General features: G+C 42.5%; 1 protein-coding gene across 3 annotated transcripts in view; it reads right to left on the minus strand.

Annotated features, from left to right (window-relative positions):
• The window catches only part of RGL1 (ral guanine nucleotide dissociation stimulator like 1), a 257023-nt gene that overhangs the window by 31130 nt on the left and 209137 nt on the right, over positions 1-16756 (minus strand). For all 3 annotated transcript variants that reach the window (XM_058701132.1, XM_058701131.1, XM_058701130.1), the window contains 5 exons: positions 14292-14476; positions 10979-11103; positions 9358-9573; positions 5239-5342; positions 1722-1806 (listed from right to left, as the gene is read on the minus strand). In XM_058701132.1, coding sequence (XP_058557115.1) covers positions 1722-1806; positions 5239-5342; positions 9358-9573; positions 10979-11103; positions 14292-14476 — 715 coding nt within the window. The remainder of the gene's footprint in view (positions 1-1721; positions 1807-5238; positions 5343-9357; positions 9574-10978; positions 11104-14291; positions 14477-16756) is intronic.

Consider the following 16756-nt stretch of genomic DNA (forward strand, 5'->3'; position numbering starts at 1 on the left):
ATCAGCAGAAACTGCCTTGTTCATATCACCTACTCCAAGAAGGGCTAAGAGTGGGCGGGTTCTTAAAGTCATGTGACTCATAAGGCCCACCAATTCATGCAGGTGAATGTAGTTTCTGAACACTTGCGGCGTGCCAGTCGCTGTGTTAGGCATTAGGGATGTAACAGTGAAAAAACAAACCCAGTCCCTGCCTGCAAGAGGCTTTCAGACTGGCAGGGAGACAGTCTGAGTACCCAGCAGAGTCCACAGTGAGACCTGAAGGAGGAGTAGCACTTAGAAGGACAACAGTCTAACAGACGCCCTTATAGGAATGACTAATGTTAACAGTCATCAACTGGATGCCTCTTCTCAGCAACCCCACCTCCGCTAGGCTTGCATCCCTACTCCACGTGTCTGCTCTAAGCTTGCACATGTAGCACGTACTTCATTCGCGTTCATTTGTTAGGCATACTTTGGCTTCATATTGTGCACAGAGCATGCCAAATACTAAAAACACATTTGCATAGTGCTTTCAAATATTTTCTCTTAGTGAATCTTCAAAACAATTCTATGATGTCAGTGGACTAAATACTCTTATTGTCTCCAATTTACAGAAAAAGAGACCAAGGACAGGATCATATCCTCTAATTGCCCAGTTCACAGCTTCCCCCTATGGTAATGCATGTTATACGATTTTATAATTGTCTACTTCTCTGCCTCCACCATGAGACTGTAATCTCTTTAAGATCAGAGACTGCCTTCAATGTGATGCCTAGTATATAATGAATGTTCAGTTAACAGTTGTTCAATGACTAATTTATCTTCTCTGTGAAGTTTTCTCTGATCTACCCTATCCCCTACTCCTAAGTGGTAGGAATTTACAATTTTATGGCTAAGTGATAAAAACACAGGTTTTAGAGTCTCACTAGGCAGGGTTCACATTCTAGCTCCACCACCTACCAGGTGTGTGATTTAAGAGGTATTATTTACCTCTCTGAGTCTTGGCTATCTGCAAAACAAGGATGATACAATCTACTGTAGATTTTTATCCACAGTAAATTTCTAGAAAGGCTGTGAAGATAGGATCTGGCCTATGTTCCCTTCTGATGATCCTTCACAACCTGTTATTTGTACCTTTACTTGACTGTTCTTGTTTAGTGCCAACATCCACCACCCAGAGGATAAATTCTTGAAAACAGGGTCTGTGTTGGTCACCTTCATATTCCTAGAGGCTGCTCCAATGTTTTACGAATATTGGACACTCAACAAATGTCTGGAGAAATAAAATAAACCAAGCTACACTTTTACCTGCCTGTAGTTCAGAAGTCAGCACTCACTTGGCGTTCAATAAATACTGCTGACAGACTGTGCAATTTAGTCCAGATAAAGGATGTGGAATTGCAGGCTTGGTCTCTGTCATTCTACAAGATGTTTTGCTGAGAAGGGATACTCCAGGGCCTCTCACCCACCTATCTGCAGAGCAGCTCGAATAGATACACACTGGAGCACAAGTTTCACAATCTGGTTGTGTAACCGGGAAGCCAAGGACTGGACTTTCAGTTTTCTCAGCCCCAAGCTCCTTAGATTGGGCACAAAAAAACCCCACAAAATTTCTGCCTTCTAGTCCCTTCAGGCTTTCTCCTGGGACTGTAGGAATGTAAGGAGCCCTCAAGCCACTCCCGCCTTGAAGGGATTCCAGAGCTGGAGACAATGTGACCCAGCACCTCCACCTAGAGACCCACCTTCATTAGGAGTTCCCGGCTGGTCAAATGGTTATTATGGTCAGAGAAGATATCTGAAAGCTCTTCAAACATCAGCATCCGGTCCCTGTGAGAGGGGTTAAGAAAATATTCACAAATAAAGAGTCAGTGAAAGTCCCACACCCTGGGCCCTGCTGCTCTCAGTTACCTATGGCTCCAGAGGGATCACACTGATCTCAGGATCAGTGAGGGATGTGAGCGCAGATGAAGCCAATGGCTTTGTTCATGCAGGGTGTTGTTTTTTTTTTTTTTTAAGGTAGACATGGTCACCTATGTGAAGAAACGGATTTTTCTAACCATGCACATTATAATCATAAAAAAGGATCGTTAAATTGGGGTATCAAGTTGTTCCACTGGGACATGTTCTTAAAAAAAAGTCTCGGGCACCTGGGTGGCTCAGTCAGTTAAGTATCTGGCTCTTGATTTCAGCTCAGGTCATGATTTCAAGGTTGGTGAGCTCGAGCCCCGCACTGCACTCTGTGCTGACAGCACCGAGCCTGCTTGGGATTCTCTCCCTCCAATTCTCTCTCCTTTCAAAATAAATAAATAAACTTAAAAAACAATTTTTTAAAAAAATTTTATCTCAGAATACACACAGAGCCCCCGCAGGACCTGAGAAATCATGTTGGCCAAGGTCAGGGACTTGTCCACGTTGCCATTGCTAAGTGTTGAGACTAAATTTCCCGAATCACAGCCTGGTGCTCTCATCTCAGAGTCATAACAGATGGAAGCAGAACAGGCTGTGATCAGGGGAGCGGGTTCAAATCCCCGCTCTGCCACTCACTCCCCAAGTGATTGTGGGCAATTCGCTTAACTTGCTTAGGCTTCCACTTTCTCACCTATACACTGAAAATTCTAGGAATCCCTCTGAAAGACTGCTGTGAAGTCAGCAGGATCACATATGCAAAGTGTCTACTCTGCCTCTGCCAGTCCACGGGCCTCATGCTTTACTCTGCACCCCTCCAGGGTTAGTAAGTGGAGGGCTCTGAAGGCAAAGAATTAACGGGGCAATATCACTCTATATGTAGCATTTCATTATCATGAGAAAGCCACCATTAACTTATTTGTTTTACAATGAGTGTAATATCACTGTTATAATAAAGAAAACCAGTAAAGCTATTTACATTTTGGAAAAAATAATTAAGAACTTAATTACATGTGGGCCTACATAAACAGAAATAAACAGACATCTTTTCCGTCCACTGAAAGTTATTAGCGTAAAGGATTATAGGGAAAGTGGTAACCAAATAAGGTATCTTAACCCTGTCCCTTGAATTTAGCAATGAAAAACATGGAAAGCTGGTATGAAAGTGTCTTCTCTAGAAACTGTGACACTTCTGTAGCATCCCCACTAAAACATGAACCAACCAAGAAACAAACCAGACACCCACCCAACCAAGCCTGAATGTGGCTTTGAGGTTTGTTTTGTGGTGAAATAGTTTACAAAGCCAAGTGAAAGAATGAACCTTCTCATATGGTAACCAAGAGATTAAGCTCCAGCTCCACTAACTTTTTTACTTGTGTTTTAGCCTCAAATTTGCTGTGCAGGAACTTTTGGCTAAGTGACTTTCCACAGCATGCTATTTATCAACTACCAAAGAAAGATAGGATCACCTTTCACTGCAATCACAGAAGACTGCAACCAGGCACAGGTGGTATTTTAGCACCTGACCATCCCTTTGGTTTTGTGTTTGACACCACAGTAAGGGAACGGTGATGAGGGCAAGGAGAGGGCTCTGGGGCTATTGAACATGAGGACTCTGCATGCATCTGATTTGCCCATTGTATTTTACGAACGCCTGTCATCTAATGACTTTATAATGCCCATATCTTTCATAAGATTTATATGCAAAGGAAAACCAATTAACTAATCTTTCACCTACAGAGTCAGCTTGACTAATCAAAGTAATGAAGAAGAGAAAGAACCAAGAAATAAGTGGTAATCAAAAACATTGCATTGGACTTTGAAAAGCCTATCTGCCAGGTTTTCTTCTGGTAGATAACAGTATTATAAACAGAGAAGGAGCTCTGGAGTCTCCAAGTGGCTGTGGCTTCTACGGCTCTGAACCAGGCATTACAACCACCCACTTCAATTTTTTCTGCTGACTCATCAAAGATTTATTTCATAAGTAATTTGACTTCCCCCAAGTAGACTCTCCTCTGACTGAGAATATGAGCCCACTGGTATGCACTCATTTTTCAGCAAAAATTTATGAAATTCTGGTTTACCTATCTGGGTTTCTTGCAAGTTTGGATAGTGTCAGTCCCTTAGGGCTTAATCAGCTCTGAGTGAACTCATGAAACCGAGTACCTAGACTTTCCACTCTTAAGCACCAAATCCACCAATTCCACAGGGGCAGGCCTGCCTGGGAAGCCAGCTGGCCCCTCTCTTGGCTGCAACCGACCATACTACATACAGTATAGACTGTAAACAGTTTACACATTCTTTCCTGATATGCCTTCCTTCTTGATTAGTTCAAACCTAGGTAGACCTGTTGAATGTAATTGGCCTCGTTTGTAGCCATGACATATTCCCCAGCTTCTAAAGCTGTGTGGATAGGGAACCGGAGCTGCCTCCTCCTTCACCTTTCCCTCCTTTGCAAAAAGTTCTCTGGTCTCCAGGGGAAGCTCTGGAAATAGGGGAATGAAGATGGCGAAACAATAAGGACATTATATCGTTCATTGTCCCAAAGGTTACACCAAGAAATATGAAGAAAAACAATATACAACGTGGCCAGTTAATGATGTTAGTCAGGTCCCTAGGCAGGAACATTTAGGGATTTTTAATATCACTAAGATAGCGTTTAACTCGGGGCGCCTGGGTGGCTCAGTCGGTTAAGCGTCCGACGTCGGCTCAGGTCATGATCTCGCGGTCCGTGAGTTCAAGCCCCGCGTCGGGCTCTGTGCTGACAGCTCAGAGCCTGGAGCCTGTTTCAGATTCTGTGTCTCCCTCGCTCTCTGACCCTCCCCCGTTCATGCTCTGTCTCTCCCTGTCTCAAAAATAAACAAACGTTAAAAAAAATTAAAAACAAAAAACAAAAAAGATAGCGTTTAACATGCTGAGACAGAAGTTAAGCAATTAGATTCTTGCTAAACAGCAAGAGCTAGCATCCTATCTACACACATGCTCCCTCACATCTTGGAACAGCTTAGGGCTTTGGAGTGTGGCTGAGAAATAACCAGAAGGAATGGCCGCACTGCTGTAACTTCATCACTCCACACCCTTCCCCCTCAGACTCTAGATGACAAGCACATCCTTCAAATCATCCCAAAACCAATACTCTTGATGTTGGTGCACTTCGCAGATGAGTCTGACTTCTCTGCCTAAAAACTCATTAATGTTTATGTGTCAAGTGCACCCTGCCTGAGACACACAGAGGCTTTCAAATACGTTTCTCTAGTTACAGAATATGGGCTTTGAAGGCAAGGACCCATACCATTTATACAGTGACTAAGTCACCCCAGCCAAAGAAAGCAGAGTGGACACTTGGGAACTTACTTTGGGACGACGGCCCAGGTCTTTTTTAACCTATAGATGGAATTGGACTGCAGTGCCGAAATGATGGCCCTCAAGGAAGAAAAATTCTTCAGGATTCTACATTCCTGTATGGAGGGTGATTAAAACATAAAAGGCATTTTAAATATCAATAATACTGCGAGTTGGTGGTTTCCTGTTTTAGAGGTATCACAGCTGCTATGAATTCTTACCACTAAATAGGCAGCTGTATAAATACTCAACATCAAAAAGCAGCTCCTTACTCCCACCCCAGTCACCAAAACACTTTATAGGTTTTGGCACTGTATGCTTGTTTTTCTCCCTTTAATATATTTTTTGCGTTGTTGTTATAGTTTTATGGTTTCCAGCTTTCCTCGTAAAAACACGAACAGAGGTGAGTCTGCAAGGCTATGCTAGGGAAAGCAAACTTTCTTCTGCTGAAAGCACACAGATGCCCTAAAAACACACATGAAAGGTCACTATATCCTTTAGACCCACAGTGTGAGCCGGGCAGCGGCCACTGGGAGGTCAGATGGTATCAAACATCTCATGACCAACCCTTGCCCAGAGAGGTGTATATAACTTGGCAATAAACATCCACCACAAGTTGAACTTTGGCTTTCATGCTCTTAGCCAAAAGGGAATATTTTTATACACACGCATTTCGTTTCAAATTGGCCCGTGCCACAGTCATAAACATTCAGAAACACCTTGGTACTTCGCCGTTTCCAAAATAAGCCAGAGCTTTTAAAATGAAATCCATTTTGGCAGCATTTTAGAACAAAATCAAGGAGGACAGGAAATAGTCTGGATGTCGTTTTCTGGGTAAAGAGAAAGGCTCTCTGATCCTGAAACTTAAGCTACCGCACGGAGTAGATAGCCTCGGCAGCCAGTGACCCTGGAGTCAAAGTCCTGCAGCATGAATGGCGGGGACAGCAAAACAGTGAGGGAAGGAGAGAGTCCCATTCTTGGCACCATGGGGAGAGTGGATTATGTTTTATGTCAAAGGAGATGTTTCATATGCAGGCATTTGGGAGTGTAGTCTATCCACTGTTTACAATTGAGTACACCGTGTGGGCACGGGGTTGGCTTTGTGCAGAACATCTGAAGCAAGAAATTCCAAAATGGTTGGGCAGAACTGCACATTGCTTAGAAGGTCAATTCATGAAGTAATGCTAATCCCGAATAGGAAGGAAAACAGCATTCTCTAACTTAGCTTGTCAAAATCCAGCTACTTAAAACTATGCCCAACAAACAAACCTCCAAACATTATTTCCTTAGAGTATAGGCCAAAGTATTTTACAAAAGTCATGCCCACTCTTTTTAAATGTCTCAATGCCTTCCCCTTATTTGAAAAGAAAGAAAGAGAAAGAGAAAGAAAGAAAGAAAGAAAGAAAGAAAGAAAGAAAGAAAGAAAGAAAGAGCGAGCGCACTCTGAATTACAGTCAGTCTGGAAACCCAAACCCATGAGAGCATGGTTCAACAAAGGTTCAGAATCCAAAAGTCATGCTCCAAAAATCAAGAAACTTGCAATAAATAAAGGAACTCAGGCACAGATATTTCATGCAAATTGTAATAAACATATGGAACACATTATTCAGAAAGAGGCTTAAGCTAAGGGTTTTAAAGGAGTACAAAAGACATTTGGCCCCGTTTCTAGAAAGGGAGGTATCTTCCAGGAGACGTGGTGCAAAAGTAAAAAGAAAACACAGCAGCAAGGCCAGCCCAAGAAAATATAATCGCATCAGGTCACAAATATTTTCTGTGTGTTAAATTATTATCGTTTTTTCAAATATCCTCTCGATAGAAACTGAGTATGATTAATGCAAGAAAAGTAAAATAAATCTTGGCAGGAAACCACCTATGAGTTTCATTATTTTATTAAATTACTCCACACAATTTCAAGGGACACAACGTGCTCAATATCAGGAAACTACACCACCAAGAACAAAGACCCCTGGCTTTTAAATATGTGCTATGGGATTTGGAATATACCTCAAATTGTTCAACTTACATTTCTTATTAACACATATGTGCACAATTTATATTTAACTTGGACCAAAAGTCATTGTTTGAGCCACACTGTCATACACACAGATGCTATATTCTTGCTATAGACTTTCTAAGTAGTTGAATGGATTAAAAGATATTACATTTATGGCCAAAACAAAAATATTTTCTTCTCATTCTGAGAAGGCAGAAATTCCATGCTTTATTCCACTCTATCAGAAATTCTTTTTATAGCTCTTGAGAAATTAGCTCAATTCAGAATAGGAGAAATCTAAGTTGTAAGACACTGTTCTCTTACTTTTTTCATATACTAAAAGGTCTGTGGTAACCGAGCACCTAAAAATTCAAAATAAGGCAAATCCTCTAGCACAATTATGGCCCTGCTCTTTGATCAAAGACAACAAAGAGAATGTAAAATACAAAGAGAGAGAGAGAGAGAGAGAGAGTGTGGGTGTGAAAATGTAAGCATTATGCCCTAAACAGGAGGGCTTAATGAAAAAGGTATATTAGGATAGAAAGCAAAATGGGTTTTGGTTGAGGGTTGACTCACATAACCCAGAACATGGACTAGTAAGATATTTATATAATAATTATTTTTCAAAGTTGTTGTTAATTACATAGCTTTTGCTGATGTAATTTCTTCTTCTGTCTAGGAAAAAAAAATCTAACTCAATCTTCAAATACCAAAAATTCTATCTAGTATTAAAGTTAAGTCCAAAAGTCATCCTATCCATGAAGCCCTCCTCAATCCCCCCAGAAGTGGTTTCTCCCTCCTCCACCACTTATCTCGGAGGGCCCCGCTCCTCTTCTGCCTCAGCTGAGATCATCCCAGTATATCTCAGAGTATCTTGGCTTCCTTGTGTGACTACAGGCTCCTGTAAGATTACATTAATTGTGCCTATCCTCACAATGTCCCCAAATTACATAATCTTGTAGCTTATGTGCATTTAGGAGCGCATGAAATGTCTGGTGACCAACTGACTGAATACTGTTCACGTTTCCACAGTCGTGAAGATACTGATCAGCGAAGGTCATGCAGTATGTAAGCAGCTGACCCAGAGCCCAGACTGACACTCAGCAGAATGTAATTCAGACCTAGGAATAAACTCTGCCCTTCTACCTTCAGATAGAAGGTCCTCAGAAAAGTCCCAGATTAATGTGAAATCTGGGCACCTCAGTCCTTCAGGAAAGAGATTCAGGATTCTTTTTTTAAATTTTTTTTTTTTTTTCAACGTTTTTTATTTATTTTTGGACAGAGAGAGACAGAGCATGAACGGGGGAGGGGCAGAGAGAGAGGGAGACACAGAATCGGAAACAGGCTCCAGGCTCGGAGCCATCAGCCCAGAGCCTGACGCGGGGCTCGAACTCACGGACCGCGAGATCGTGACCTGGCTGAAGTCGGACGCTTAACCGACTGCGCCACCCAGGCGCCCCGAGATTCAGGATTCTGAGAAGGTACTGGCTCTTCAAGTCTGCAGAAGACATAATGCTTCCGGGTGCTGGAAGGGTGCCTAGGTAGGTCACCATTCTGCGGTGAAGAGTAGTCAGTTTGGCACTTAGACCATCAGGTTGTATTTACTGAACACGGGGCAGAACTGACACTCAGTTGGTGACTATAAGGGGAAAAGCAGGCATATGTCACCCTAGAGATGCAGCAGTGTGCAGGCCCATGAGCTGAAAGAAGTGAGCAAGGGACCGATTTTCTATAAAAAGGAAAAGTAGGAGCACCTGGGTGGCTTAGTGGGTTAAGTGTCCGGCTTCGGCTCAGGTCATGATCTCACGGTTCGTGGGTTCGAGCCCCGCATAGGAGCCTGCTTCAGATTCTGCGTCTCCTCTCTCTCTGCCCCTCCCCCCCCCCACACACGCTGCCTCTCAAAAATAAATAAATATTTTAAAAATTTTTAAAAAATAAAGAGGAAAAATAAGCTCCTATTTAAGAAAGACCATTTTTTCTTACTTTGGAAGAAGAATAACAGCAACAAAAACCCAGGGGGTCCTCACATATGTTGTTTGATTGCCTTTCAGCCAAATGGATAGACCCATTTAAACGGAGAGAAGGAATCGTCTCCAGTATCTACTAAATACAAAGAATATTTTTAAAAAGATAATTACATGAGCAATGTTAATCCACTTCTCGATGACTTTGGCTCTCTGTTGAGTTTTCAGTTCTCTGCCCCCCAGGATGGTGCTGACAACACATTTGGTGAGGGTGTTAAACTGAGAGATGGTGGCACGGATGGTAGGAGCCAAATGTTTGTTTTCCTTCTTATCCCTCTGAGACCAAATGCAGCCCAGGCAGTGGTGAGGCACTACTTTCTTGAATAGTTGCTAGAACAGAAGAGAAGCTGAGTTTAAGGACAACACAGACATTTCATATGGGAAAGCACATAGTCTGGGTCATCTGTGAATTGGTATCTTGTAAATGGACAAATAACCCTTTTCTACTTGACTTGCCTCGTCGTGTCTATTTCAATGGACAAAAGTAAATAATTAATATGTTAACTGGTCAGAAAAGCCCACATGTTCTTTCTCAATCTGCTCGACTGAACAAACAGAACACAACAGCCAAAAGAAAATTCAAGGGACCGACAACATTTTGACTTTCCTATCTTGAAGGATAGGTAAAAATCTATACTACTAATCAAAAAAAAGTGGTCGAGGTGGTTTTGACCTCAAAATCATATACACGGTACGTTCTAGGCGCTCACGATCGTGAATTGTGTATAATGCATAGGGATGCCCAGTGACCACCTGACAAGTGATCCAAAGTACAGTGCATGCGATGCTGTCATCAGTGTCACTATTTCACATGATGTTTTAAATAAAGAAAGTAAGCATATAAAAGGAAAAACTATCCAACGTCACACAGTAAAATAAAGACAGAGGAACATAAAGCCTGGTTTCCAGGCCTTTGCCTAAAAGTCATAACCAATGAAGTTTCCGGTCTTTCTTTTACGCTATCAACCGTGGAACAAAAACAAAGCCAAATTAGTCAACTAAACGGGATTCTCACCTGTAGGGCAATTCAAGGCAAGACACGTAAGGGTTTATATAAAAGAGAGAACACAGGGATTTAATTTACGTAGACTATCTGATTTGCTTCTGATACTTTATTTACATGCTCACTAGATGGAAACTCTGTCACTTTATTTGCTGCTTTCTTCAAAGTAGTAAGTGTACAAGAGTTTAAACCATCACGATAATTTATAATAGTCTATTTACCAGCTGACACTGAGCTAGGACATGTGACCGATGAGATCAAATATGTACGGCTAACAAACTTCGGGAAAGTACAGGAGACACACATGGAAATGAACTGCCAGATACAGTCACATTTGGATTCAGTGAACTTATTTTATCCTAATTTATACTTTGACCGCTTCACAATCCTCCAAATAAACAGTTCAGATCTTGAAATATTTATGAGTCTAGAGGGAGAGAATACCCACGGAACAGGACAGATTTTGTTTCCTGAGAGTTAGAATTCTTACTTCCATGTATCGAGTGCCAAGTAAAAAGCACCTTCACCCGGCTTTGCAAGAAGAGCTTAAGCCTGAATTATTCAGATGATTGATTCAAGTCCCATCTTCACTCCGCATTTACAGCCATAGCCTCTCCTGGGGATTCGAAAAGACTTAAATCACATTACCCCACTGCCCTCCCCAGCCCACCAGTACTGTCACTCCCCACATTTTAAGTAGCAGCACATCGGAAGCACAAAGAGAAGACCTACAGCGTCCATGTAGGTCAGCTGCTCTGCCACAAGGTCTTCTGGGAAGCACGTGAATTCTGCAGGCCCTCCACCTTCCGGTTCCTCTTCCTCGTCCAGGCTGAAGAAGATGGTGTTGGGAAACCCATCTGTTCACAGATGGAAAAAAAAAGTCAGTCACCTGGTGCCACTATTTATGACCTTGTTAGTAGAGTCAAACTGAACTTCTTTCATTAAGAAAGAAGAGGGCTAATCCTTCAGAAAACCCACAGGGAGAAAATAGTAAGCACAATTAATCTGAGTGAAATGGAGGTCTTCTTAATCTGTTCTTAGATTCTTTATTAAGTTCAGAGGCCTCAAGTTACCCCTTTGTTAAACCACTGATAGCTAGGCCAGGGACACAGCCAGGTCAAGGAAAGTCTAGAGAAGCAAAGTTGGGCTACATTCTGGGGGTTTCCCTCATCTTGGCTCCCTTATACCCTCTGCTCAGCTTAAGGACCAATCAAACTGCTTCTTAAGCCCCAACTATGCAATTCTTAATCACTGGCCATTTATAACCAGAAGCCTGGAAGGAGTGGACATGAAAGCAGGCCAGGCATCAGGTAGGAGAATGGGACATATGGTGTCAGAAATGCTGATGAAATCCTCAGAATTCTAAGAAAGTCCTTAGAATTCTCAAGATGTTTGGAGCAACTTTCAGCTTCCACCTAAAGTTATGTATGAAGCAGAAGAACCTGAAACTAAATTCACCTGAGCTTTATTTTGGATAAGATTATCAATTAGTAAATTACACAGAGCATAGACTAAAGAAGTGAGGGGGTGTGGAAATCACTATAATAACTACTTGGATCCCAAATCAGAAGCTGAAGGACTCAGCACATGGGATCAGAACTCCAGACTCCATTTTGAAAGAGTGTGGAATTGGATGAAGTTTCATTTGAACCCCAGCCCCCACTCCCCAGAACCTGTCCTAGGTTGTTTTCCAACCTCATCCCCCACACCTCCACCCCTTCACACTCCTTGCTCTCCTGTTAAATCTGTTCTCAACAAAACAAAAACAAAAACAAAAAAAGCTAGTTGCATTCAGTTCTATGTTAGCAGAAATTTAAATCAGTGTGTTACTACTCCCCCAGAATGTTTACATTTTAAGCTTTTTCTCTTTTCCTTTGTAGAATAAGACTTTTATGCATCTCGGATCAAGTTGAGATGGCCTTTCCTTAGTTTTCCAGGGGAGAGAGGTGCTGAGAGTGGACCCCACATCACTCCCCCTGTCACAGTACCACATGAGTATTTGATGACTCTGCTGAGAGGTATGTGATTTAAGGATGGACTCCTCCCCCTGGAGTTGAAAGGACTCATGTGAATGGGGCTGGGTTAGAAGTAGGAGGGGATCCATGCCTGCCTCCAAAGGCTGGAACACAAACAGGCATGAGCTTTAAAAAAAAAAAAAAAAAAAAAAAAGCAAAACCTAAAACCCTATGATTTCACCACTCTGCCTCCACAAAACTCTGGTACTCTCCAATTCAGCAAAGGAATAAAACATTTGAAATCGCAAAGGTTCAGAATGGGCCTCTCATCCCTTTTGCTAGCTACTCTATAAATCTATCCCAATCACTCTGCCGTGCAGAGGCTGACCCACGCCAGCCCAAGAGGATGTGTGGTAAGGTCAGACCCCCTCATTCATTCAACAAACACTCACGGCAACCTCTATGTGCCTTGGATGTTGCTGTGTGAGAAGATTACGTAGTCCTTTCTCTCTGGGGCCTAGGCCATGCCTTCACTGTTTCCGCTTTTGACTCTCTTCCAGAGGTAAGTAAGTAAAAACTTGAAGCAAAATTTTACTTTTAAAAAACAATGTAGGAAAACTTTTGCTTTTGCCAGCATGAAATTGGGCAAAATAAGCCCATGAGAACCAAGCTCCTAAAACTCCTTTTCCGTGATGACTGCTGTGCTTAATAAACAGAGAGTTTGGAGCTTTCTTGATTAAAATTTTCCAAACTCCAAAAAAATTCATTTTCGAGCATTGCATAAAAGCCTTTCCAAAGTCAGGCAGTCTCCCTCTCCCCTGCCTCAGCCTGCCAGTCTCCCTCTCCCCTGCCTCAGCCTGCCAAATGAGTTCTGCCTTCCAGTCCTGGGTCGGAAACAATGAACGACTGGTCCCACCGGTTCCCCAATTAGGCCCGGAGCCAGGGGCAGCCCCAGTGGGGAGAGAGCTGGCCTCTAACATAGCATTTTCCACTCTGGCTCAAAGACAGGCGGGGAGGCCTGAAGGGAGTTGAGGTCCGGCAGCTGGAGGAGTGCCCCTGGTATTCAAACATTCCCGGCAGATGAAGTCATCTTAGATACGGGTACTTGGCAGTCAGCTTCTAATGATGCGATTGTACCGCCCCCCTGCCGGCACCCACCGCTCTGATCCCCCTACATAAAACATTCAACAGGTACCGTTTGGAATTTAAGGTTATTTTCTTTGGCACTCAGGCAGCTTCCCTTATCGGTGATGAGGAACCGTTTCCTTTCCCTCACTGAGGAAATCGGGCGTCACTTCAGGGAAATGCCTGTCAAAAGCTCCAAGTGGGTCAGCCGCCATGGCAACCATCACCCGGCAGGCCAGTGGGGGGATAAATCGTCACACTGAAAGCCTGTCCTAACCTCTTTCCGACTTTCTTCAAAGCCTGATATTTCCAAGCTGCCCACGACCTGCAGCGGTGGCCCTTCCTTTGTCCTTGAAAACAGGCAGTCAATTCCTCCAATAGGAAAAAACAGCCACAGAAACTTCCTTTGATGAGGCCATCCGAGAAGCTCAATGACAGTGACGTTTTCTAGCTGACAGAGAAACACTTTTTCAGGGCTTTTCGAACTTTCGTGAGGGCTGGAGCACAACTGCATTTAAATCCTCGCCCGCTGAATAGTGGTGGTTGTGATGGGTTTCCTCCATTAGATAGAAAGAGGAGCCATGAGGCAGATCATAAAAAGCAAATTCAAGTTCAGCATGGGACATGCTGACAAGAGAAGGTAAAGGACCATCAAGAGGACCATCCTCTTTATGGTATTAGAAGAAACCCGAGGAAATGCACTTCTCAGGGCCAGTTTCTTTATCTATAATGAGCATGCCACACCAGGTGGTCTTAAAAATCTCCTTCTTGGCTCTAAAACTCTTAGGCTCTGTAATTAGCACTGAGATAAACTTTAGAATTTTTACCCACCACCAATCCCCCCAGCAGCTTGTCTCTGTGAGACCAACCAAGGTCATTCATCAAGTACAGGGAGAACATTTCTTCAACAAGGGGACTGCAGAATCAGAATCTAACTTGTTCCCTGGAATCAAGTCAGTACTCACTGTCAGTTTCCACTTCTTGCTTGTGAAACTGCTCCAGAAGATTTTGCGCTCTTCTCTCCGGATCGGAGCCTGGCATCATCCGTTTGAGATAATCCAGCAGTTTCTGTAAGCAAGGGAAGTGAGGGGGTTCTCGGAAGTCCTCTGCACACTGGTCAAGCCAGGCCCTCAGGATTGAGGCGATTGCACTGAGAAAGAGAAATGGAGAGTCACTACACCCAACTGGATGTGGGGACTCAAAACGAGACCCGGATACCATGTCCTCACCCAGAGATACCTCACAAAACCAGGGGTCAACAGAGAATTCACCCAAAAGTTCCTGGCAATGTCAATAAAGTTAAAGCACTTGAAGAGAAGCTGACAATTATTATTATTTTATCTTATTTATCTTATTATTTTATAATAAATAAATATTATTTATCTTATTATTTTAAGTGGTGGTTGTAGAGCTGGGGAAAGACTGATTAAGTTCCAAAAAAAGACAGGACCAAAAACTTTGGAAAAACTCATACGGGGTTGGGGGGGGAAGACACACAGAAGGAGATTTAGTGAGTCCTGAAGCAACTTCAAAGCAATCTGTGCACAAGGAGATTATGTGTTTCCAGTTCTGGATTCACTCATATCAGAAACCACAAAATCAACTGTACTAACATTTTAGGAAATAACTGACAGTAGGCCTGAAATCCATCTAATGACAGGAAGTGCCTAGGTTTGGAAAAGATAACAGCATTAATTTAATTTTACAAAGATTACCAGGGTTTCAGCATAAGTACCCCAAAAATGTGCCCCCCCAATTATCCTTTTGCTTTTCAAATTATAAGAGAAGAATATGTAGGAGAAAGAGTACCTAATAGAGAAGTAGGTCTTTGAAAGGTAAGGGACAAAACCTTGAGAAGCAAAGCCACTGTGAAGGCGATTTCCTCTGATGGCTCAGCAGAGAATATTTTAGGCAAGACAAGGGTCAGGGCACAAAAAGAGACAGGGCCGTGACGTGTGCACACCCCCTCCCCCACCCCCACCATGGTACTAAGAACACGCGTGTGCTGTCTTAGGTTAGGGGCAGCCCCACATCCACTGGAAAAGACAAACAGCTGACTGGCGAAAAGGATAAAAAGTTTTGAGTGCTATCATTTTGCGCTTCATGTTCAAAGAGGACGTGCTGGGCTGGATGCGCTCATGATGGCTGGAGATGACAGGGGCTATAAATTAATCAATCCATGTTTTATTGACAGTGATGTGATACTTCATTTTAGCTAACGACACAACTGACCAAAATTCTTCAGCTGATTAAAAACAAAAAGGCTTAGCGCCTCTTTAAATTATCATCTAAGTATACTTCAAACAAATTGTTCACTTAGTTCACAACCTGTAAAGAGACTACCAGGATGGTAGTGAACCTGCAGGCTGGGCTTTCACTAAATGCCACACATGCCAAATTCCTACCATGAAGCCGGACTACAATACAGGCATACGGACAACCAAAGCCAATTCAATGCTTACCCTTTGGAGGTGAAGTGCAAACAGAAGAAAAATAAATTTACTAATTGTTTTCACTGCTGTGTATATCATTGCTTTACTAACAAGGACATGAGGGCCTTTGGAACTATAATATTTACATGCGTATGTTGGAAATAGGTAACATAAAACCACAGAAATAATTAAAATATTCTCTAAATCTTTAGTCCAGATTAAATAAAAAGCCGAACAAAAGTTTCACTCCCTCCCAAAAGATTCAAGGAAATTAATATGGGACCTGGGATTTAATGAAAACATAAGCAAAATGAAATTAATGGAGTCTCCTCAGTGGGCCTTCAATCCTCAGTTTACCTGCAAAATCACGTGTTATGTATGAATGCTTGTGTCCCCCCATTCATATGTTGAAACACTCACGCCCCCCAAAATTGATGGACTTCTACTTTTTAAGAGCCCACACATTGCATTATTTCTCCTTTCTTCACACACACACACACACACACACACACACACACACACACAACCATATGATGAACTGAAGAAGAAAATGATGAAGTAGCATTCTAACACTTCCTTTTTATAAGGAACAAGATGTTTTCCATGAATAATTTCTCTTCTTCCCTGACAAGCGCTGAGCCCAGAACTGGGGTAGGCACACTGGTGGGGGAACAGGCTGGAACCTAGGACAACCTGACATTTGCTTTCATCAGGCTGAGTCCTACATATAGTTTTGTAATTCTCAAAAGAAGCATGAATTGATCTGATTAGTATAACTACTCATTTAATATTTAATATTTCGGTGAGAGAATACTCTTCCAATGACACTGATAGAAAAAACAGACATGGAGGGATGAGAATTCACATCAACCAATAAAAATGAAAAAAAACACCCACCAACAACGAGACCAGCAACACAATGACCCTAGTGACTCCTCAGTTGCATAACTTAAAAGAAAAGCCAGGCAGAAATCCAGAATCACAGGGAAAAGAAACAT

Source organism: Neofelis nebulosa, chromosome 15 (assembly GCF_028018385.1).
Source record: "Neofelis nebulosa isolate mNeoNeb1 chromosome 15, mNeoNeb1.pri, whole genome shotgun sequence".
NCBI lineage: Eukaryota > Metazoa > Chordata > Mammalia > Carnivora > Felidae > Neofelis > Neofelis nebulosa.